This window comes from Poecile atricapillus, chromosome Z, assembly GCF_030490865.1.
Source record: "Poecile atricapillus isolate bPoeAtr1 chromosome Z, bPoeAtr1.hap1, whole genome shotgun sequence".
Lineage (NCBI taxonomy): Eukaryota > Metazoa > Chordata > Aves > Passeriformes > Paridae > Poecile > Poecile atricapillus.
The window spans coordinates 19,661,939-19,686,452 of record NC_081289.1 but is presented as its reverse complement, the minus strand read 5'-3'; the positions used below and the strand labels follow the sequence as shown (position 1 = coordinate 19,686,452).

At 36.9% G+C, this 24,514-nt stretch overlaps 1 protein-coding gene across 4 annotated transcripts in view; it reads left to right on the top strand.

Moving 5' to 3' along the window:
* LOC131572692 (dynamin-1-like protein) overlaps positions 1-24,227 on the top strand; it is a 35,462-nt gene extending 11,235 nt beyond the window's left edge. Inside the window, exons 2-20 of one of the 4 annotated variants that reach the window (XM_058825957.1) lie at positions 97-244; positions 5,366-5,404; positions 6,577-6,623; positions 7,671-7,742; positions 8,193-8,279; positions 8,862-9,024; positions 10,317-10,437; positions 11,055-11,186; positions 11,452-11,658; positions 11,860-11,980; positions 12,873-13,028; positions 13,136-13,225; positions 13,928-14,020; positions 15,793-15,849; positions 17,033-17,110; positions 19,266-19,433; positions 20,050-20,159; positions 21,332-21,491; positions 21,923-24,227. In XM_058825957.1, coding sequence (XP_058681940.1) covers positions 97-244; positions 5,366-5,404; positions 6,577-6,623; positions 7,671-7,742; positions 8,193-8,279; positions 8,862-9,024; positions 10,317-10,437; positions 11,055-11,186; positions 11,452-11,658; positions 11,860-11,980; positions 12,873-13,028; positions 13,136-13,225; positions 13,928-14,020; positions 15,793-15,849; positions 17,033-17,110; positions 19,266-19,433; positions 20,050-20,159; positions 21,332-21,491; positions 21,923-21,979 — 2,106 coding nt within the window. In that variant the 3' untranslated portion in view covers positions 21,980-24,227. The remainder of the gene's footprint in view (positions 1-96; positions 245-5,365; positions 5,405-6,576; positions 6,624-7,670; positions 7,743-8,192; positions 8,280-8,861; positions 9,025-10,316; positions 10,438-11,054; positions 11,187-11,451; positions 11,659-11,859; positions 11,981-12,872; positions 13,029-13,135; positions 13,226-13,927; positions 14,021-15,792; positions 15,850-17,032; positions 17,111-19,265; positions 19,434-20,049; positions 20,160-21,331; positions 21,492-21,922) is intronic. The other 3 variants (XM_058825958.1, XM_058825959.1, XM_058825960.1) reach the window with 3 other exon arrangements.
* The last annotated feature ends 287 nt before the right edge of the window (positions 24,228-24,514 follow it).

The following is a 24,514-nucleotide window of genomic DNA, read 5'->3' as shown; positions in this document are numbered from 1 at the left end:
ACAAAACAGAGTGCTGTTTGCAGGCCGGAAAGCAAACTAAAATATCACAGCATTTTTATATTTCAGAAAGTAATGTAGCTGTATTCCACTTTTCAGAGCAGTGGAAAGAGTTCCGTGTTGGAAAGTCTCGTGGGGAGGGATCTGCTCCCACGAGGTACTGGAGTTGTCACGCGGAGACCCCTTATCCTGCAGCTGGTGCACGTTTCCCCAGAGGACGGTCGGAAAGGAGCTGGAGATGAAAATGGTAAGTGTGATCCAAGAAGTGTTTTGCCTTTTTGGAATGAGAATTCAAGTCTTTCTTGTCCTTTTAAATGAAAAACCAGTTGCTGTAATCTTAAAACTGTAGTATGCTTTTTAAAATTTGCTTGGAAGAAAACACAGCTGTTGTCATATCTGTTTTTTCAATTTAGCAAATGTCATGAAGTCAAAATCTTTTGGATATTCAAAATACCTTTAATGTTTTAAGCTTTTCTGTTCTTGTAATTTTTTTGAGAAAAACAGGCCAAAGAAAGCATTTCTGTTGTAAAGATAATTGTCTGGAGTGTAGAGAACATGATTTTCTTGTGTGTGTTTTTCATCCCCTCCCCTTTTGCCGTATAAATAAGGTGTTTCATTGAGAAGGTGAGGAATATGAGAGTTTTTAGAAGGAGGTCCGGAAATAGGTGAGTTCCGAATAAAGAGGAAGGAGGAGAAATGAAAATAAACTTGACTTGTAGTAGATGCAAACAGAATTGAATTGACACATTCTGTAGCTTACAGATGCCACCCTGCTGGGTTGCACTGAGAGACTCCCAAGTGCATCAAGCACAGCACTTTAAGTGTTCTGAAGCTGCTTACTTTGAAGCTTATTTTTTGTACTGCTTCTGTTTTATCCTTTGGCAGATCAAGAGAGTGATCTCAGTTGTCCCTTGGGAGTCTCAGTGCTCATTTTATACCAACTAATGGTCCTGGTCATAGGAAGGAGCAGCAAGGGCATATCCACCTTCTGGTTGTAAGCTAAATTTTAGGTTTTTATGTAGACACTGACAACTGCACAGGCTTTTGTTGGCATGATAAACTTGGGACTATAAATATTAATTCTCGTTGTGTTCAAATTTTTCTTGATTCTTTTCCTACCAATGGTAAGTCAAGGTATCAGAAGTTCTTTACACTATCTGTTTTCCTATAATAGTTATGGCCTTTGATATCTGAAGGACAGTTACTCATATTGCGCTGTTTGAAAGGTTTAAGCTCCAATCCTGATTACTGTCACAAGGAGAAAACACACGGTTCCTAACAATTACCATGCAAACCATGAGAGAAATTGTAGGGATAATTCAGGCTGGAAATGATTTCAGGAGACCTCTAGTCCAATCTTCTCAAAACGGCCAACTCTGAAGTCAAGACCAGGTTTCTTTGGTCTTTATCTGCTTGGGTCTGAAAACCTCCAAGGATGGAGAACTCAATCTCTGTGCAACTTTTAGAAATTGCACATTTGATGTCTTTAAATGCAGTTCTATATTATTTGTACTGTGCAGTGTATAGTTTGTATTCCTAGAACTTCTCGGAATGCTTGGATTCTGAGTTGTAGGGTAAAATATTAATATGTTCTTCTTTGCAATTTCACAGGTGTAAAAGGAGGTTTTGTAATTGGAATATTCTGAGTCAAGTCAGAGCCTTTTTATTTTAGGTTGCATTTGATTTGGGGATTTGGATTTTAAATGTAAAGTTCATAGGGATGTTGGGCTAAATTATTACTTATGATGTCCATTTAGATGTTTTTGGGCAAAACAGTACGTAAGACGTAAATGTTATAATCTCATTTTGTTCTTCTGAGAGAGATGTGGGCTTTTTTGATAAGAATAGAGATGTGATAAGAGCAGAAATTATGATTTTTCAATTGAGTTTGAAAAGTCTCTGCAAAATTCAGGGAAATTGTAGTCTAAAGGTGTTGTCGCTGATCTGGTTTAGCATATGTTCAGATTGTGGTGTTACATCTGAGAAGATAGGATCAAGTAGCTTGGAAAGAAAAAAGCTAACAACCTCTTATCCTGGCTGTGCTGTGTAATGTTGTAGTAAGTGCCATTAGAAGTCTATTTTTAGAGGTAGTTTTATTTGTGTTGAGGTAGGGTTGAATATGGATTTGGGATTTCCCAGAGGGAAATAGTCTTGCAGAGAAGGATTTTATCCAGATGAGGGATTTCTTCCTTACAAGTTGAATTCTGGACAAGAGAGTTATCAGTCTTGGCATGCTCCTTTCTGAATGCTGGCATTGAACTCTCTGTGCACACAGATAGTTGTGTACAACTCTCTCTTCTCTATTGACTTCTGTTTTGTGATTGTCATCTGTATCCATCCTAATGCTTGCTCTACTGATATTATGTATTAACACAGCCATTTCAAAATAGTTACTACTCTATGGTTCTTCCAAGCTTTAATTTTACCTCAGCTGGAGTGTTGGCATCCAGAAAGCTTCCCAGTTTCTAACACAAAGCACTTTTGACTGCTGTGCTTTTCACTTAGGGAGGGACAAATGATACCCTGGTACTGTGATCACTGCAGTAAATCAAGAGTGTCAGAAAATACCAAAGATAAATTTTCTATTAAATGTGAAATTCTATATTTTTATAACAGGCTGATTTGTATATTCTACAGAGAATGTGTATAATTAAATGTGAAGGAAATGTTCTCATCATGCTTTTGCTCTTTACTGTTGGCCTCTAGTGATTCAGCACATATGGTGTATTTGATGTGAACACACTGTGGTGTTCTCTGATCAAATTGCAAGAGAAGCAGCACTTATCAGAGAACTGGGCATGGTCTTGTGAATTATTAAGGTGGCCTTGCAGTGAAGACCTACAATGGTAGTTCAGAAATGGAAAATAAGAGAGAACATGCCAGTGGCCAAGTACTAATGCTTTAGTTCATTTTTTTTGTTTGTTCCAAGATAGGAAACTGAACATCGTTCAAATTCTGAGCAGACAGAATTGATACAGAACACAGGAATAATTATTACAGATCCACTGCTTGATAAAACAACACTGTTTTGTTAGCCTTTTTCTCTCTACTTCAGATAGGAATCTCTTACCCCTAGCTCCCAAACAGTGTGACCTGCTTCACTGGGCTTGGCTTTGTAGAAGTGCAAGAGAAAAAGAGCTTTCCCTCACAAGTGCTTGCAGTCTAGTTGTTGTCAAGGGTGGGAAAAATGGTACAACAATTAGTATTTGGGAAATTCTCATTGCCATGCTGCAGGAAATCCTCTGTGGTGGTGGCCTTTTATGACTCCCAGCAGCTTCTCCCACTGGAAATGAATAACATTTCTATTGCTTTAGAAAGGGAGACGAGATCCATGAATAACTGAAGTCAGTAATCTTTGGATTTTATTGAGCTTCTTAAAGGAGTGTTACAGAGTAGGACATAATAAGTACAATTTGGTGGAGGGCAGTCCTAGGAAAAATCAAGTAATATTTGTGCTTTTCCTGTGTATTAGTTAAGGTTTTCAGGTCTTAATACTAGATAAGGAAAACCAGAAAAATATAGACTGTTGCTTTATTCATGAGATGTGATAGGGTTTTTTGAAAAGCAGGATCTGTTTGTTCTTAATAGCTGCTGTTTTAGTAATTTTTTATAATGCATAATACTGGATTTCATCATGACCAAAGTGCCATTTCTTCACACCTTTATCTAGCATTTAATCTTTTATGTAATCAGATGATTTAAGTCTTCTGAAGCTATAGCCTGAAAAGCTTCCAAAAAGTAGCATAACTGAGAGAAGACTGATTTACCAGTTAAATAGGTAATAAAAAAACATTCTACGTGGAAACCAGAATGTAGGCTAATTAAAACACTTTCTCCTTGTCTTGAGCATTGTTACATTTAGAGAAATGCAAATCCTTCCTCCTTTCCTAAAAAACTCCTTTCCATTAAATCAGATCTATTGGGAAACTTTTCCATAGGTGTTGGCAAGTTAGAACGCAGTGTCTCTGACCCAAGTGTGTCTTTTAAATATTTATTTTAAGAAGCCTATAGGTAATACTGAAAAAAAAAAATTTATCCATAGAACTAAGCCTAGTACCTGGCTGCAAATTCCCATGCCAACAGTAAGAGAATGATTTAAGTGTCTGAGAAGGAAATTATCTCCCAGGGAGGGACATAATCAGAAAGTGTTTGGTCCATATCTTTCAAATGTAACAGTGGCAGTATCTTGCTGTATATTTTTTATGGCTTTAGGCATCTCTTTACTCCCTTAGATCAAATTTTCAAGAGATATGAGCAGTATAATACTGAACATACTGTAGTTTCTTCCTCTGTGTGCATTTTACTTTATTTCCTCTAAACAATGAATAAAACCTGTTAAATAATCTGGAATGGAGGAACCCTTTAATTTTGCACTTATTTTGCAGACTGGTGTGTCACTTTGCTATTTACCAACCAATATAAACAAAAGCTTTTTCCTGATCTTGTTTTCTTCATAGCTCATGTGCCTGCAGAACAGTAGGGATGCAAGTTTGGTTTTAAAAATTTTTCCTTAGCAGATCCAGTCCATCAAAATCATATTTCTATTGATGGTACCCACACTTTTGACTGAGCAAGACATCAGTTTTACAGATGAACTAAGCTTTCCAAACAGATGAGTTGATTATTGTTGTGCTACCTGAATTTTGTACCAAAAAGGCACAAACAAAAAATATCTTCATCAGTTTGTTTTGCTGCTTGCACTTTCAGGATGTTGTGCAGACGTCACTGGAAAATAAAGTTGTAAATTCACCAACCCCTCAATAAGAAGTTAGATTTTTTTTTTGGTAATGAATTTTCCATTAATACTTTGAAAAAATTAAAAGTTGAGAAGGGTAATGCATATGCTGTCTCTTCTTAAATCTGTCTCAGAACCGATGTTATTCTTTAATTGAGTCTTAAAAATATTGATGCACAGTATCAGATTTCCTTCCCATACAGTAATGCTACTTCCAATGACATTATAAATGTTTGTTTACTCTTTCTGGCTCTTGCCATGAGTAAATGATGGGAAACGTATTTTGCCAAAGAAGTTCAACCTTGAGGAGCCCAATGGTGCTGTTGTCTGTGTTCAGATAAGAAAATACTTTAACCTGTTGGAATTAGCTTAATGGCAATAATAGTCATCCTCAAGTAAACTTCGTTGTTTAGAATGTCTGATTGATAGGCATCATTTATGTGTTTAGTTAAGGTCTTATTTCTGTGCAGATTGCTAATATGTTACATACTCCCATCAATACTAGAATAGCATGCACATCTGTCTGTTTGTGCTCTTTTTAATAGAATCTGGTACTGAAAGTGAGTAAAATGCTATATTAAATATGATTAAAAATGTTAAACATCATTCAATGCTGTTTCTCTTTAACTGCAGACCCTGCTACATGGAAAAATCCAAGACACCTTGCTAAAGGTTGCCTTTATCCACTTGCTTTTTCTCCCTACACCTGAAGTGCATGCTTATGTACACTAATTACATACATTTCATGCCACATGATTGTTGATTACACTTTTCCTTTTACACTTCAGCTACTGTGGTGATTATTTTGCTGAGTCTTGTGATTTGATTGATTTTCAGTTTTCTGACCTTGTTGCATTAAAATGAGATGATTTTTGCTTTTCTTCTGTGCCGTTGCTGCTTCATAGAACTTCCTGCACTTTTAATTCCCAAATCCTTAAGAAAAAAATCTTTGGTGATCAATTTTCTTAAATTTCAACTTAAGTGAAAAAAATGTTTTGGAAGATTACTTGATTGTACCTAGATTGTAGGTAAACCGTCTGTTTGCAGAAGACCACATTTCTTGTAGACTGTTCTTGTGGAGCAGATTGCTGTGTCAGGGACCACAGAGGAAATGACCCCAAACTAAAAATTGGAAATGGAACTTGCCTCTAATACCTCTAATACTTGGAAACCTAATAGTGAAAGTGTGAATATCTTGCACTGTGACTCAAACTTCTGCCCGTGCTACAAAGGAGGAATTGAGCAAAACCTCCTTTACAGTTTCTGGGATTGCTCTTGCATAGTCCCCAAGTAATTCTGGACCTCGGTGGTGACTGACAAGAGTGAAGATATTTGGTCCTTGACAGATTTGGGAAGAGACATGTTCTCCTAAGGCTTCTTCCTTATGCAGAATTCTTGTGTATTTTCTGTTTGCTTGCTTTTAGTCCTACAGATTTTTCTAACTTTTTCTTTCAGCTGTAATTTGGTCTCACTTGCATGGTTAAAAAAAAAAAGATGCTAAAAGCTAGCTTGATAATTCTTTTATTTTCTGTTACAAGCTGATACTTAGTGAACAAGACCATTTCTGAAGGATTGCAGGATAGGTGATGGGCTCAGTCATATGTAGGAAGATGGACCTTGTGTGAGACAAATTAGACAGTAGCAAGGTGCAATGTTTCAATAGACAGAATCATAAATATATTTATACTGAGCTATTTAACATCTAACTGTGAACTTTTAGAGAAAGCTAACTAATTTTTCTTTTGCTGCTTGAAAAAGAAAATCTTTCATTATTAATGAACGGGCCTTGGAAAAATGTTAGTGAAACATCTACTTCTTTCTCATATATCTGTTTTTGTTTTCAGAGGTAGATGCTGAAGAATGGGGTAAATTTCTTCATACCAAAAATAAGGTATGTTTAGTCTCTTGATGAAGTAGCAGTGTCATAAAGACATTAACATATATATACTTAACTCTGTTATCTCTTCCCTTGACTTTCCTGAAAAGAAGATGTTTATTGGCATTATTATGCCTGCTGTACTATATGGCAGAATACTGAGGATTTTGTGTTTTGCATTTATGAGTAGAAAACTTCTGAAAACATGAAGTGTCTGTTATGTGGGTCATTGACTCTGCTGAGTTATCATAAGCCTTTTTTGGGTTATTTTGCTGATTATTTTATTTTGTGCATTGCCAAAATTAGAGTGGACGTCACAAAGACAAGGATAGGTGTAAGCAGAGTCATTTCAGTCCATTGAAGAACTGGCTGCTTCAGAGGTTTATTAGAAAGCTGTGAAAAGGAAGGAAGAGCCTCGTGCATCAGGGTCAAGGAGCACAAACTGAGATGACCTAGCACCTCTGGAAGAGTCAAAGCTTAATTCTTGCTTGAAGACAGTCATATTTTTTGGCAAATGAATTATAGAAGTGTTTATTACTTTAAACTGGTTTCTTCACCTCCTAGACAGTGCTAGGAACTGAAGGAAAGCTGGAGAGGAATATAAGGGGAACCAGTGGACGGGTAGCTCTGCTAACCTTTTTTTGTGTTGATAGCAGGAGAACAGTTATTACAAGAGTGGAAGAATTTGAAAATGCAACTGCCCTTTGTCCTCTTCAAGATGAGAAGTGATTTAGGCTACATGTTGCTTATTAACTTCAAAGGATTACAACTGGACTCAATATGGAATTTTGAGAGTTTGGAATTCTCTGTAGGTGGACACAGATTAACAGTTTGTGTCTGACATTGGTTGTAAGTGCTAATAACTGCCATCTCACAGAAGCAGTCAACAGATTACCAATTCCTGTTAGCATCAGTTTAAGGACTACTAGTAATTCTTGTATTTTTTTTTAATATTTTGAGTACTTAGAGAGTTTTTTGCCATCCCTGGAGAAGAGAACATTATTTTGCAGTTAAGTAAGTGAATGCTGTCTTTGATTTTTTTTAAACTATTTCTTCCTTCAGATTTATACAGATTTTGATGAAATTCGTCAGGAAATAGAAAGTGAAACAGAGAGGATTTCAGGAAACAATAAGGTAAATCCTGTACTGTTCATCTGTTGTCTTGCTGTTGATTTTCTTGCTGCTTAAACCTTCAAGGAGTTTCGGCAGCTAGGAGTGAAAAGCATTTAACTGTCCTAATGAGGAACACAGGAATGCTGCTTGCTGTCTTGAGATTTTTTTCACTGTGTTCATGAGATAAATTGCATTAGCTAAAAGACAGAATTGTTGCTTTGCTTCAAGATTCTGTAATAAAAGTTTAAAAAATAAACTTTCAGTTAAACTTGCTTTCATTTTTCTACATACCTGGCTTTATGTGTAATTATAAAATTGGCTGCTGCCAAAGACAAAAGAATTGTTTGACAGATGTTTGGCTTTTTTTCCTTGCTGTCTATTTCATACTACAAAGAAGATCTTTGGATTCTTATATGATGAATTTAAATAATCCAGGGCAGTAATTATTACTTCTTATAAATATATTTCTAGGGGATCAGTCCTGAACCGATTCACCTTAAGATTTTTTCATCTAATGTTGTAAATCTGACTCTTGTGGACTTACCTGGAATGACAAAGGTAAGATGCAGAATGCTTCTCCTCTGACTCAGTGTGTATTTTTGAACAAGGTGTGCCTGTTCACTCTTTGCCATTGTTCTGCATTGTTAGATGAAGTGCTTTCCTGGGGTTTAGTAGTGTTATATAATTCTGACATGTCACTGTGTTCTGGGCTAAGAGTTGAGTTTCTGATGCACTTTGCTGATGTCAGAGATAGATTTGCTTATGTTTTTCCTCTTTCTATATATAAGTGATGGTAGGTCTGTGAGCTGCATGTTCCTTTCCACAGAAGAGGTAGCACTCCAGGTATTTGGCAACTTGGAAAATCTCTTCCACATTGCTTCTCCAGGAGTTGCTTTGTGTATTTTGTGTGAGAGGCTGTATCAAGTAAAGATATCCTAAGAGAAATGTTCAGATCCTGCTTGTTCAGGTTACATATGGAATAACTTTCTGAGACATGAAGAAGTCATCTTGACTTCTTTCCCTGCCCATGCACACATACACACCCCACTCTGCCAGTTGTGCAGGTGGTCTTTGGACACCAAGCCTCATGCAGATATGAAGACACAATTTTGAGCAGTTCCATATTGTTTTTTTCTCTAGGTGCCTGTTGGTGATCAGCCTAAAGACATTGAACTTCAAATAAGAGAGCTTATCCTTCAGTTCATCAGCAACCCCAATTCCATTATCCTGGCAGTCACAGCTGCTAACACAGACATGGCCACTTCTGAAGCACTGAAAATAGCTCGGGAGGTGGATCCAGATGGTAAGCACCAAGGGTAACTGGATGCTGTTATTCAACTGCTTTTTAAAACTCAATCCTAAAATAAAACTGAAGTTGTTTGGGCAAAATATAGTAAGAAAAGTAAATGTCACCACATTTCCTAGAAAACAGAAGTTTTATATTTGCTTAAAGACTTCTTGCTGCAGTCTCTGTAACTCAAGAGAATGCTGGGATGAATCAATAGCTGATAGTTTTCTGGCTTGCCAGCAGGCCAGGTAACTATTCTAATAGTCATGGAGTCACTTCTGTTTACACAGCAGCAAAATGATATTAAGAACGTTGGAGGTTTTCAGAGTTTTAGTAGTTCACAGTGGTCTGTTAGGGCAACTTCAAGCTTTATTGTCCAACACTGTTTTCTTTGGTAGAGAAAGTATGCTATCCTGCAGCTAGTAATTGACTGTCTAGCTGTTAGTTTAGTGACTTTTAGTAAGGAGGAATTTTGATGCCCTGTATTTATGTGTGAGAGCTGACTGATTTAATGGAGAGGGAAGATTACCATTTTATATTCACCTAAGGACTTTGAAACAGATCTGAAGCTGCTGGCTGCCTGCTTGTTGCATTTGCAAAGTGCTGTCGGTACCATTTACTAACAAATGGCACTGTATGATTTGAAAGAACATGGACTAATAAATTTGGAAAATAAACATACAGAAATTAGGCTAAAATTTAGTGTTGGTACCCTCAAATTTTTCTTTTCATAAAAGGCAACATTTCTTTATTGTTTTCAGACTTCAAGTCTGCTTTGGCTGGTCTGCCACATAACCTTGAGGGAAGACCTCTTCCGGCAGTCTACTCAGTTAAACTGTCCTGGTTCAAGATATCAGACCCCTTTTATTTTACTCCTGTAAAAATGATTGACAGGGTATTTTGGATCACTTCCCAAAATTCTGAAACTCAAAGGTCTAGACTGGCAGATCATGTTTCAGGTTCTGCAGGAGTAATGCTATATAGTGAGAATCTACAGTACTAAAGCAGCTACACTCACATAAAAGTTTCAAGACCCAAGAATTACTGATTTTGCTGAGATGCTGGTTTATTTTTTTAGACTCAAAACATGTGTTATATTTTAAAGAAAAAGTTCTTAACACTTTTTTTTTCAGGCCAAGAGATCAGGAAATATTAAGGTCCCAGACAGATCTTGTGTGTGTTAGCCTACTGGTTTAGATATTTACATATTTAATGAATTTAGGTCACTAATTCTCCACTTTGCTGAATTGAGTTTCAGTTACTCTGATGAAATCAGAACATCCCTGTGAGTGTTTTCCTTTTGGTAGGTCGAAGAACCCTTGCTGTTATCACAAAGCTGGATCTCATGGATGCTGGTACTGATGCTATGGATGTGCTTATGGGAAGAGTGATTCCAGTCAAACTTGGCATCATTGGAGTAGTGAATAGGTCTGTGTGGGCACACTGGTGCTATTTTTATAACTGTGTTAATATGAAGTAATGCTTCTGCTTTTTTAGCTATGAATATAGTTTTAAGAATAAGGTGACAATGTTGAAATAAACTTGTGAATAAGCAAGTGAGAAGCTTGTTGCTCACTTCTCAAAAGCCTTTGTTCTTCCACTCAACCGGCTGCTAATGCAGATGAGAGTAGAGATGCTTCTAAAAGAACTGTAGTGTCACCACTTCTGCTGTTGTTCTTCAGCTTGAGGGGTGCTTCTGGTCAGCTGTTCACGTTAGCTCTGATCCAGCACAGGTCCTGTATTTCTTAGACCTAGCTGCTTATAGCTGTGGTACTGTTTGCTGTGTTTCTTTACATTACTTAGGTCAAATCTCATGTAGTTTTAGTATGAGCATTGCTTAGTCTGTGTATTATTGCTACCAATACCTATTTGTGTACTATGCTGCATGGAGAAACAAATAAAAACCTTTAAAGCCTAAGGAAAGTGAGTTGTGTAAAGCAAAACCCAATTTTTAAATGTTCTGTCCAGAAAAGCGGAAGTGTAAATTACTTACACTTTTAATTTGCGTCCATTAACTAGTGTGTAACTCTGCCTTTTACCTTCAGGAGTCAGTTGGATATTAACAATAAGAAGAGTGTAGCTGATTCCATTCGTGATGAGTATGGGTTTCTTCAGAAGAAATATCCTTCCCTTGCCAATCGAAATGGAACCAAGTATCTTGCTAGAACACTGAACAGGTATTACTTGAAGATATAAACTGTTGTGTTAGACATATGTGCAGATCTTTCTTTTTGCCCTCAGTGTCTCTTTTGGTGCTGTAAAACAGTGCATTAGAGAAAACTGGTTGCAAACTCTGGTTCTCTCAGTTTCTGAATTTAATGTAATTTTCCCAAGTGACTGTTTTCCTTTAGTGGTTGTTTTGTGTCTCTTCTGTGTTTTGATGGAGGTGATAAAGCTGGAACTTTTCCTCCCTTCTAATGAGGGACTGTTTTCTATTTTTAGATTGCTGATGCATCATATCAGGGATTGCTTGCCAGAACTGAAAACCAGAATTAATGTTTTAGCTGCTCAGTACCAGTCTCTGCTGAACAGCTATGGGGAACCTGTTGAAGACAAAAGTGCTACTTTATTGCAGCTGATCACCAAATTTGCCACAGAATATTGTAACACTATTGAAGGAACAGCAAAATACATAGAGACTTCAGAGCTGTAAGTACAAATGTTTTCCTGGAATATTGACTGAGTGGTTAGGTTGACCCAGTGGCTCTTAGGGGCTCTCACTGGCAATATTACTACACTGGACCATAGCATACTCAAAAATGTTCGAATCCAAGCAATTGTAAAAAATGTTTTCAATGAGAGCTTTCTTTTTATTATTTGCTACTTCAGTTGTTTTTTTTCTTCTTTCAGATGTGGTGGAGCCAGAATCTGTTATATTTTTCATGAGACTTTTGGAAGAACTTTAGAATCTGTTGACCCTCTGGGTGGCCTTAACACAATTGACATTCTGACTGCCATAAGAAATGCCACTGTGAGTGGTCTTCTGTATTTCTGAGCGTTGTAGCTGTATGTTAGGAAGCTAAGGTTTAATTATGTATAAGGGGCACAACTTTGAAATGGTTCTGTGTTTACATGACAGATTTGGCTTCTTGCTAATATAGGAATTGGTGTTGCCAAGAATTAACAGAGTAAGGCCACTTTTAAATTTTGCAGTATACAAAAATGTTCACTCCTTTGAGCTTGACTTTGAATGTCAAACATGTCAGTCTGCTTTTGTAATGTGTCTGTTGTGTGTGGACAGAGAGGCAGGTTTCTACATGGTCTTGGACCATGAGGTACTCTTTAGCAATGATCTGTGTGCATGTTCCTATCCTGTAAAAAAAATGTAGAAACAGGATTTAGTAACAGCAAATATGTCTTATTTCTGGTAAAAAAATGTTATATGTGTAGCTAAGCATTGGTCTGTATGATCATAAATTAAATTCCTCCAGACACTGAAATCCACCTATCTTGTTGGTATGGTATTAGATGCCCAAGACTGTCCAATAAATAAGCTTTTCTCTCTGAAACAAGAAAGAAAATTGTTTTGCCTTTATAATAGATGTCATGTAAATGGGGATCCAAAAATGTGAAAAAGCACTGTTCAGATTTGTAAGCCTGAAGTGAAATGAGTGGGTAGAAATCTCCAAGGTTCTGTAAGGATGCTGGTTAATCATTGTTTAATACATTTTGGCTTAAAGATAGCAACTGATAGCTTTCGTTTTTAAATATTCTTGCAACATATTTTACTCTTGAGACCTGTTCTGAGTGTCAGGTGTGATCACTGTGACCTGATTTATTCTGGGCCTCATCAGATCCTACTTCTTAGAAAAACATCTTGTTTTATACACAATTTAGCAGCTTTTTCCCTCCTTTTGAACCAGGGTCCCCGTCCTGCCTTGTTTGTTCCTGAAGTTTCCTTTGAGTTGCTGGTAAAAAGGCAAATCAAACGTTTGGAAGAACCGAGCTTGCGCTGTGTGGAGCTGGTTCATGAGGAAATGCAGAGGATTATCCAGCATTGTAGTAATTACAGTACACAGGTAAAAATGCATGCTTTAGAATTGTGATTACTGGCATATGTATGTGTGTGATTATTTGGTTAAAAAGTTCTGGAAGTCTCACCAGTAAAATTTTGGTTTGTTTTTAGGAATTACTGAGGTTTCCTAAACTGCACGATGCCATAGTTGAAGTAGTAACCTGTCTTTTGCGTAGGAGACTTCCTGTCACAAATGAAATGGTAAGTTTCCAGCTACTGTAATTTTACTGGTAAAAGTGCATGTTTTCTGGAGTCTTGATGCTTCTGCTGGCAGAGTCAGAAACCCAAGTTATTAAAGGAATCTTAACTTACTTGTTACATTGATAGTTATTTGATATGTACACATTTTGAATCATATGTTACAGATACATAAAAAACAAAGGGGTGAAGTCAGGGTTAAGCATATTGTCCCCTATGTTTCACTTTTCCAAGAAGAATTTTACTAAAACTTCAATTTAGCATCTTCTACTCTTCCTTATATAGGTTATTTCCCTCCCTTGTAACAGGAGCTGTGCAGTTACTGTAGAGTTTGGGATGCAGTTATGAAAATTAAATTGTAAACCTTATTCTGAATGTTTCAGAGGCTTGTAATGCCCTTTAGCTAGTGAAAGCTAAATGTTCCTCTTTTACCTTCAAATCTGTTTTAATATTAAAGTCTGATTTGGCCTGTTGGGGAGTAAATAGTGTTTCAATATTTGACTCTGTATCTGATGTGAAAAACAAAAATTTGTTTGTTTTTTATACTCACTATCCCTCACAATAAGCCATCTGCGCCTGGTTCACGTATTGTAGGTGGTTTGTGGCTGAGTGGGTTTTTGCTGTGGGCAGTTAAGCTGTGCTTGCCAGCTTTGCACTGGCATTAGGTTTATTCCCTGAATTTTTGATCTGGGTCTTGCATTGCAGGTTCATAATCTGGTGGCCATTGAGTTAGCTTATATCAATACCAAACATCCAGACTTTGCTGATGCCTGTGGGTTAATGAATAATAACATAGAGGTAAGAAAATATGTTCTCTTAAACTTGTCTCTTCAATTGAAAGGGAAATTGATAAAATAAGAAATGCTTCAATTTCTTTCATTGAAACAGATTTCTGCTTTCTATTTTGAGGCATTAGAAATGTGATGAATTATAAATATGGTATACTCTAATGATCTGTGGATTTGTGCATTTCTATTGCATATTACATTCAGGATCACAGACTGATACTTCACTGAATAGATTCTACCTGTTTTCAGCCTGGAAAACAAGATGGGCACCTAATTGGGTATTGCCTATGAAATGAGTTTTTTTAAGGGGAAATTTAAATATGTAGTTGTGAAATGGCCTTTCATGTTGAAGTAACTGCATTTAGTGTCTGACACAATATATCAATACTGTTCCTCTCATTCCTGAAAGGATAATATGAGTATTGTTTCCTCTGTTGGGGTTCTAATTTCCACTTGCTTTTGGCATTGGTCTTGAATCTCTGTGTTTCCACACTTCAGTCTCCCTGAGACATTCTCTGCATCAATCTCCCATCAGTGGTCTTGTGTTTTTGAAGCCCAGCTCTGATTGATAATACTTGTTGCTGCCATCATGCTGTAAAAGCAGTTCAGCAACCAGTCTGACAGACTGGAAGAATCACTCTGGTATTGTTGAAATACTTCATCTCTCTGGCTAAAAGCTTGTTAATACTCTTGTGTTTATCCAGCACATTGTTTCCATTCCTCACAGACCCATAGAATGGCTTGGCTTTGGAAGTCATGCAAGGTCATCTCATTCCGACCCCTCTGTCATGTGCAGGATCACATCCCTCTAGACCAAGTTACTCAGAGCCCCATCCAGCCTTGCTTTGAATACTTCCAGGAATGGGGCCTCCACAGCTTCTCTGGGTAACCTGTTCCGGTGCCTCATCACCCTCACAGTAAAGAATTTTTTCCTGTGGAGTATGTAATTTAAACCTAATCTCTCAGTTTGAAGTCATTCCCCCTTGTCCTGTCACTACACATGCTCTTGAAGTGTTACTTTTCTAGATGCTTACATTACAATTTCTACTCTAGTTTTTACCTTTTACTTCCTGCTATACACATATTTTGTACTGGTGAGGTATGCATTTGAATTTGCCTTGGTAGACTGCTTTTTAATCTAGCTCAAAAACAATGTGTATGGAAACAGCTGTGAGCACAGAAATTAAGACTTAGTGAAGCTGAACATACAAAATTGTACCATCATGTGTTACTTAAAGTAGTTCTTTCCTAATGTTTTCCTAAAGAGAACATTGAAATTCTTGAAGAACCAAACCCAAGCCTTACTCAGTGGACAACCAGTTGTTAATTTTGAGCAAAATCAGATCTTTTTTTCCTGATTGCTTCAAATTCTGTTTTGCTATGAAGCGAATTCTGCCTCCTCCTTCATTTTGGGCTAATCATGTGCTGACCACAGAATCAAATCCTTTAGATTACATGGAGGATTTACGGTTTAATGAGGGCTATAGGGTATCTGTGCTAAGACAAATTGTGGAGCTTTGATGTTGTTTTTTAAATGCTCAGGTTTTAATTAGGGAGTGTGGTGCAGAAAAACTTTGCAAAACTTCTTATATTGAGAATTTAGTTTTGACCAGGTAGTCAAAGTATCCAAATAATCAAGGGTTTTATAGACCACAGTATTAGCATGGCACAGGATGAGATGAAGTTACTCATGTTTGTGTCTAAAATGGAAGTCATCTGTAAAATCTGAATCTTGCCTATGAGAGAGTAATACATAATTGAGGTCTTGGATTGTTTTTAAAGGAACAAAGGCGGAACAGGTTAGCCCGGGAATTGCCTTCTGCTGTGTCACGAGACAAGGTAAGTAAGTGTTCGATTTTTACATAAAGCTTAATGCATTCTCCTAGATCCAGTCTTAAGTATTGGAAATTTTGACATGCTGCCCTAGTAACAGTCTTGGGAGCTCCTGGGTATTGAGTTTTTTCCTTTCAGTTTTGTAAGGTAGAAGTGAAATGTCATTTTCTTAAAAAGATGCAGTTTTTGGAAGGTTTTAAATCTGGTATTTCTGAAGACTTGTCTATAAATGTAATAATGCACTTACTACTTGAATTTTGTCATCTCAGGTAAGATGTAAAATGCCTGCAGATATTGAAGACAGACTCAGAACTTTCATGCTTAAATTTATTGCTGAGACACATTGATTTCAAAAGATAAACAAGTGATTTAAAATATCCAGTGCTAACATAGTGACTTGTGGTTGGTTTTTGTTAAATCACTCTTAAAACTCAGTTTATTGCAGTCTGTCTTTGGGATCAGATGTTGGAGGAGATATTTTGGTTGTTCGTCATAATCCAGCCATGTATTCTGTCTCTAGTTTGCCTAATTTTACCAGGTTTTGGGATTAGTGCAGTGATAAGGGTGGAAGAACCAACCAAGTGTCATGGAAAATACTGTCTGACACTAAGCTGGAATTTTAGACAGTTATTTAATACTATATGAATTATTAAGAATTCAAAGATGGAGACTATAGTTTAGGATCCTCATGAGGTTGTAACAGGAGTTTCTACATCTGATAGAAATCTGTTTACTAAGTTCATTACCTTAAAAAGTGTGACAAACTCCCAGAGTAGGTCTAATACTGCTGCCTTTAATCAGTCTGAGATAATTGATGGATGAACTGGGAATATAAGGTAGCTAGCTAGAGATTGCTTTCAGTGCTCTTTGATCTTTAATTTTATTGATTTCATAGTTAAATCATCAGTGTAGGAGCTTAAATGAAATTGAAGGTCAGATAATCCAAAATAACTGTCTTGGAGATGCTTTTTTTTTTTTCTTTTATTTTTCCTTCTCTGTTCCTTCTTCTTTTATTCTTTTTTTTCTGCTTCTATTACTGTTTTGGGGTTTTTTTTGTAAATTCAAAATACTTCTTTTCTGGATTTTGAAAGATGCTAGTAGATAAAAGTGTATGAAATTTGCTAGGTAAATTTGGTGGTCTTCAGTTGAATTTTTTTTTTCCCCTCCTTGCATTTTTTACCTTCCTTAGTCTACTAAAGCTCCAGGTGCATTGGCACCTGCTTCCCAGGAGACTGTTACTGCTGCTTCTGCTGAGGCTGATGGCAAGGTCTGTCTTGATTTTTCCTCTAAGCACTGCATGCATGTTTCTGTTGTGGTGCACCCCAGGTGTAAGGAAAGCAGTTTGTCTCTAGTGTTCTGTCACCAATAGTGTGTCCTACCCAGTCTGGATGTCCTCCCTAGTGTGGATTACTTGGCACTACTGGTTTTATGTGCAGTGGCATGTCAGGACATGCCGTGAGGTGGCCAAGTCACTGCTTTCTCTTTGAACTAGTTTGCAATATATGGTGGTGCAAATACGCACCTAATTTGCCTCAAACTGTCAGTAGGTTGTTGGGTGCAACAATATTGTAATCAGGTCTTCAGCATGGCTGTTAAACTGCATGTTTTTAATGTGTTGACAGTTAAAGAAGGAGGACAGAAGATAAGCTAAAATGTGAGTTTCCTGCTTCCTGCAGGGAATCTTTACAGGCTTTGTTCAAACTGAAGCTCATTTGTGTTGTTTCACATAATTGTTGAATCCCTGGTTTACTTATATTTGTGAAATGTGTTCTGCAGTGTTCTTTTACATGTTAGTTGTGCTGTCTCATGTTAAAATAACAGCTCATTATTCCTCTGAAGGCTTTTCTGCTAATTGCTCTCGCTTGGAGTCAGAAAAGATGGGCACTCCCAAGTTTGTGTATTAGGAGTACCAAGGACACTCAGGTTTTCTGCTTAATTGCACATTCAGATTTTAATACAAAGCTTCCATTTCTGTCCTGAGCAAAGTGGCTAACATCAAAATCTAGTAGAATTTTAACTATTTTCATCAATGTTTCAGAGGTTTTGATATCAAAATTAAAAAGAAATCATGAGCAACTGTAAAGATAGTATTGTGACTTAGGAAGTTGCAGGAAGCTGCCAGATTTGGTTTGCATTTCCCATAAAACCTGTCCTCTGTGTGATACATTTCACACTATCTTGTATAGCTTTGTTTCTGAAACTACTTTGGAGGTAGAGCGGGCTCCACAGTAACGCAGAAGGAGAGTGGCATTTTCGTGATTTTGCACAGCTGCCTTGCAATCAGAAATCATGCAGCAGAGCTTTCCTTAACAATAATTTTCTCTTATTAACAGAGTTTGATTTGAATTCCTAGTGTGTTCTACAATGCCTCTGAGCAGTTGTGCCATTTAAATAAAATTTTTGATGTGCACAGGTTAGCTGGGCTTCCTCCTGTATGCTACTACTGGTATTCTCTTTGCTATGCTTTGTTTCTCACTTTTCTTTTGGATTTAAGATCAGTCTCTGGTGTTTCATTGTAAACACAATAGATAAATTTAGTTTTTTTCCTCTTATATCTGAAGAAAGACATAAATAGTAGTACAAAGCCAGGACTGTTTTTCAAACAGGAGTAGATTTTAAGCCACAGAGTAAATAGATAATAGGCATGTGGAAAGGTACAAAATAAAAACTATTCTACATCAAAATAAACTTTGGGGTTTTTATTACTAGTTAATATACGGTGGATAACATCCACTAATATTTCTTTTGTCCAGTGATTCCTAATGTTTAAGAGTTGGGTGTTTTTCTCAGAAGATTCGTGAGTCAGTCTTTTTCTGGAACTCCCCAGAATCTTTGATCTTCACTTCCAGAGGATGAAGATTTTTGTTTTGATTTGTTACCAAAAAAGTCTTCTGTAAATTTGGACAGCACAAATATGATCATAGCTGTGGTACCTCGAAACAGAAATGTGCATACCTTTTAGCTGTTACTGTAAGAGACTCCAGTCTGTATTTAAATAAAACTCGAAGAATTTAAATTCGAGTATTGCAAGAGCTGTGGTGATCTTCAGCATATACTTCAGAATGATCCTGATAGGATACAATGTGTGGTCAAAGCCAAATAACTTACAAAGGCCACTCCATATTTCACAAGTGATTTGTAGACCCTTAAAATGTTGTGGAACTTCTCCATGTGAGATGTTTTCATACCCTCTATTAGGGATAGTATGAGTTTTGAAAGCTTTCCTTTTACTGGCACCATTTGTCAGCTGTAACCAGCAAAGGGAGAATAAATGTGGGGAATGTGAAGAACAGAATGAAGGGAATATACCTATGAAAATCTTATTTTTTAGTGAGTTTTACCTGTAGTGATTTGATCAGGCACTTCTCTGCAGTGCCCAAGTTCTAATTCTTCCATGTTTTTTCAATGTGCTGTTTGTGCAGACTCCTTCTCTAGGAGCAGATTCGTCTCAGGAGTCTGTAACAGGCAGCTGGAGAGGAATGCTGAAACCCTCCAAAGCAGAAGAGGTATCAGCAGAGGAAAAATCCAAGCTACCTGCAGCCCTACCTGCTAGTCCTCAAAAAGGACATGCTGTAAACCTATTAGATGTGGTGAGTCTTGGAAGACAAACACTTTTTCTATGTAGTTCAGGCTCAGGAAAGAAAATACCTGAATTCCAGATCTTGTGACTTTGCTGCTAATATGTGATATCTTTGTATATCATTCCCACTATAGCAACAGGGAGCTCTAGCCAGTCTCTTCTGCTTTGCTTCTTGCCCGATTCCAATCTCCCTGCAACCTCCCTGCCTGCTCCAGCTTCAGGCTATGATTGGGATAACTGTCTTCCCTTCCATACAAATTCCTGTGCAAGAGAACTCCTTGTCTAGATAGCTGTCAATACTGAGTAACAAATCTCACATTCCTGCTCTTGTGCTGAATTTGAATGTTTCTATTAGAGAAGAATCATTAAAGATAAAACCCACTTAAGTGAAAAACAGAGATATTTGGAGAGCTTTAGAAAAAATGTAGTGGTGCCCTCTGACCTTTGTTTTACGCATGTGGATTTTGCTATGTCTCTAATTTTATTTCCGAAGAATTATAGGTTTGTTGCAAGACAGGTTATGTTTATCAACTCAGGCTAAAAGAGCAGTAGTTACAGTTTTGAGTTTTATTAACAAATGCAAATGAGCAGAATTGGTAAGCTGAGGGGTTTATTTTTTCACACAGCCTGTACCTGTTGCACGCAAACTTTCTGCCCGTGAGCAACGAGATTGTGAAGTGATCGAACGACTTATTAAGTCTTACTTCCTTATTGTCAGGAAAAACATTCAGGACAGGTAAACCCAAACTTCCTTGAAATATTTAAGCCATACAAATACTGTGATATTTCAGGAATCATATATCTGATCATGTTATTTTTATCATGTTCTTATATTTGTAAGAAGAGAGAAAATAATTTTATTTTTTAGAAGTGGCAGCAGCAAGTAAAATTTGATGCTTCACAGAATGAAGCAGTTTGAAGAAGCACTTGTCTTCCCTAATGGTTTCAAGCTCTGTAATATTAAGTAAAAGGTTCAATTATTTAGGAGATGCCTGCTTTTCTGGAGGATGCTTCAATTCAGATGGAAGATTTGCAGCAAATAACTGGAATAAACTCTATGTGCTGTGTACCCTGACAGAATTTAGATTTGCCATCCTGTTATTTCAAATGGGAAGGTCAAATAGGAACTAGTATATGTGGCTCAGTTTTCTAGCACTTAGCTATAAGGATGGAAATGGCATAATAAAGTTCTTTCTACTTTAAAATGCCTTTAAATGTATTTTCTTTTAAAAATGTCGTACTTTAATGAGCGATTCTATAAAACTTCTTTGCTTATGTCTTTGTGGAAAGGTCTAACTTCATATATATTTATACTTTTACATATATGAGAAATTTGGGAGGGGGGGGAAGTACAGGAATCTGGAAACCAGATTTTAGAGCAGGTTAGCGAGGCTCATAGGTGTTTTAGTCTATCCAGTAAACTAATACCTTCAATATCATTTTTAGTATTTCATGTCAGGAAATTGCTATGTTTATCTTTACTGCAGTGTTCATACTATGTAATATCAGAGATATGAATTATTTCTTTACCTCTTTCCCTTCCCATTTACACATAAAATTTGGTTTTAGGGTTGACATACTTTAATGTGTGTCATTCCTAGCACAGTAGAGATAATTGGGTTTCTACAAAGCAAAGTTATTTATTCTGTGTTTTATACTGTTCATGTTTTTTTACAATGCAGCTTTTTCTATTTGGAAGAAATGAATTTTATATGAAGTAATTCTACTCCAATATCATATATGATGCTGCTTTTACTTGAGAGAGCTTTTATTTATGGTAGTGATAGATTCCTGGTAGTTAGAGCCATGGCTGTGTGTAGCTGCTTGCCCTCACTGTGCATTCTTCAATATGGAACAGACCTGGTTTTGAACAATTATTTTAAAGAAACAATCTTCCTGTGCTTGCAGTGTGCCAAAGGCAGTGATGCATTTTCTGGTGAACCACGTGAAGGACACTCTCCAGAGTGAGCTGGTGGGCCAGCTCTACAAATCCCTGTTGTTGGATGACCTTCTCACGGAGTCTGAGGACATGGCACAGCGCAGGAAAGAGGCAGCTGACATGCTAAAGGTGATGAAGAGATCAGGAGCTCATGGGAGCAGTTAATCATATCAGTGGGAGGCTCTTTGAAGACTTGTCTTCCTTTTTTCTTTGCTGCTTTTGAAGAGTATGCCAGTGTATTGTTTTTCTGTGATAGAGTAATTAAAACCAATGCATGACCAGAAAGGATTACATAGGAACTTTTAAATATGCTGTTTAGCAGGCTAGATAGAAAGTAGATGCAGTTTCTCTTCTATTTTTAAGCTTTACAGCATTAAAGCTGTGCATGGTGAAGAAGTCTGCCCTTCTTGAGAATTTAATGTGTTGCCACTCATTTTGTAATGAAACTGATTAGCTTTGATTTGATCTTTAGCTTTGCGCTTCCCAGACTGCTGCTGTTACGTCCCTGAGAAATCTCTCCAGCATAACTAACTCTGGGTTTTGTGTGTTCCTGTGTGCAGGCCCTGCAGCGAGCCAGCCAGATCATTGCAGAGATCCGTGAGACACATCTTTGGTGAAGACTGTATCAGCCACACTATTTATATGCATTGGAGGTTACATTGGCTTGACAATTGCTAGGCATGGTATACGGAGTAGAATTTTTATTTATGAACTCTTCTTATCTGTGTACTGCAACTGTGTAAATCTGCTCATGTAAAGACAGTTGGTTTGATTTGCAAACAGAAAAATATGCTGTATTTTGCAAAAGAAGTCGTATTTAATCCATATAATAAATGGCTCTAAATGTTTCCTTACCAGGTTTCTGGTGCAAATTAAAGCAGACCAAGTCTTCTGTCTCAGTGACAGTCTAATTTGAACTTGGGGAAAAATGTTCGAGTTCCAGTGCCCAACTTGCTGAACAGGTTGCCTGTGGTTAAGATGGCCGGTGTAGTCTTGTGGCATAGTTTTAAGCTGCTTTTCCAGTAGAAGTTTCAATACTGTGAAGAAAAGAGAGCACCGAGTATTTTCTTTCACGAATATATTGCATGCACTGTGACAGATGGAGGTCTCCATTTTATAGCACAGTAGAGATGTTGAGCGTATTACTATGTATGTGTGTTCCCTTTTTCGTTTTTTTTTTTTTTTTTCTCATTGTCCCTAAATGTTTCAATGGCAGAAAAAACTTCAGACTTGATTTCATGGAGTATCATGTAGGAAGAATTAGCCTGGAGCTTGCGAACAAGAACAGCCTACTAAAAAGTGGCTGCAGAATTATTAACGTGCACTGGAGCTTGTGTATGAATGTTGGGGTTTATAATCAGGCACAAGGACACCTTCCCCTTCCTTCCCCTTGGGACCAAGCCCCTGGACCATCTGATAGTAAATTTGCTCTTGGCAGAACTGAAAAATAAAACTGGATTTCAAAACTGTAATGGGATAATAAGCGTTTCTTTTAAAAACAGATGAAGTTGGTCAGGGAGAAGGGGATGCCCACAACTTCTGCAAATTTTGGAATGTATGACAGTATGAAAGAAAGTCTGTGGAATTGGAATATTTATATCAGAGATTACAGTTGCTTTTGAGGAAATTTTATTGTGCTGTAAGTAGCTTTTTTTTTGAGGACAATCGTAAAATTATTAATTTTTAGGTTGGAAATTAAGTTAATGAGGTTTCTTTTTTTCTTCTGATTATAATTCATACAGAACTTGATCACACTAGCCTTGAAAAAGTAAACATTTTCATTTTTATGAATAAAAGTTTATTTAAATTCCAGCCAACATATTTGCATGTACTTTTCAAGCAGATTCACTCTTTTTGTATGAAGTGAAAATGTTTACTATAGTGTTGCTGATACTATAACACAACTTGCATGAAAAGTAGGACACTGCCGTTAACCTCCATGGCTTGATTTTATGGTATTGGGCCAAGATAGTGAGGTTTTTATTACCATATGCAGTTCCTTCCCCCTGAAATCAGTTAACAAAAATGGAATTCCTTTGGTAAGTTGCTAAAGATTGAAAATCTAAAAATTCAGTTTACAAGAAGCTCTGTTTAAAAATTTATTTTTCTCATGGTAATCTTCAATTTGCCATCAATACGAGCACAAGGAGTTAAGTCTGACAGATGCAATTTTTGGATACTTCATGTATGATCTGAGGTAATTCATGCAGAACACAGAAATATATATTGTGTATTTTTAAACAGCCTAAAAAGTGGTGTATGCATTACGTGTTATGAATACAAAGGAGGTACTTTTATCTTGCATTGTATCCAGGGATGGTAGTTCTCAGATTTAAGAAATATGACTGAGGTGCAAACCACTTCTTAAATCAATCTGGTGATCAGTGAAAGCTTTTAAGTTTTTTCAAAAGCATTACATTTCTGTTTAGAATTCACCTGACACCTCTCTCCCTTTTGCTTTCAACATCCAAGAAGTTTTCAACGAGGTAGTGCCGTCCATAAGTGATCTGCTACCTAAGCTTTAACTCCCAAAGTTCAGCCAACAGTCTCTTTGTGAAGAAATACTCTGATTTGTAAAGTTTTGAAATGCTGCATAAAGCAAATGAATTTCATTTATTGAAGAAATTCTTGCAAGTGATACCTGGCTCTGTAATGTCATGTGAAATTTCCAGTGTTAATTTGGTTTCTGAAATGTTACAACTTTTTTTTGTTTAAGTTTCACAAAAAGTTTCAATTTGGTAATGTTTGAGTGCCAAGAAATGAACTTGATTTGTAATCCTTAATGCAAGACTTTGAAGGTCCATGCTGTAACAATCCTGTTGTTTAATAAACAGATAATACACAAAATTAATTATGCCAGAAATAGTTTTGGACTCACTTGTTCTGGTGGCAGGACTTAAATGCACTTGTAAGTTAGTAGTATAAGTTCCTATATGTGTACAGCTTTAGTTATGATTTCACTTGTTCTCACTCAATTCTGCATTATTGAATAGTTCTGTAACTCATACTCTAGACAGGCTGCTCATGCCTACTGATAGGTTTCAAGCAAGCTGTGTGTGGAACTGAGCTAAAATACTTCAAATGCCACTATTACTACCAACATTAAAAAAAAAAATTATGGGGAAGCTGTGGAAAAAAGCCTAATGAGGGCA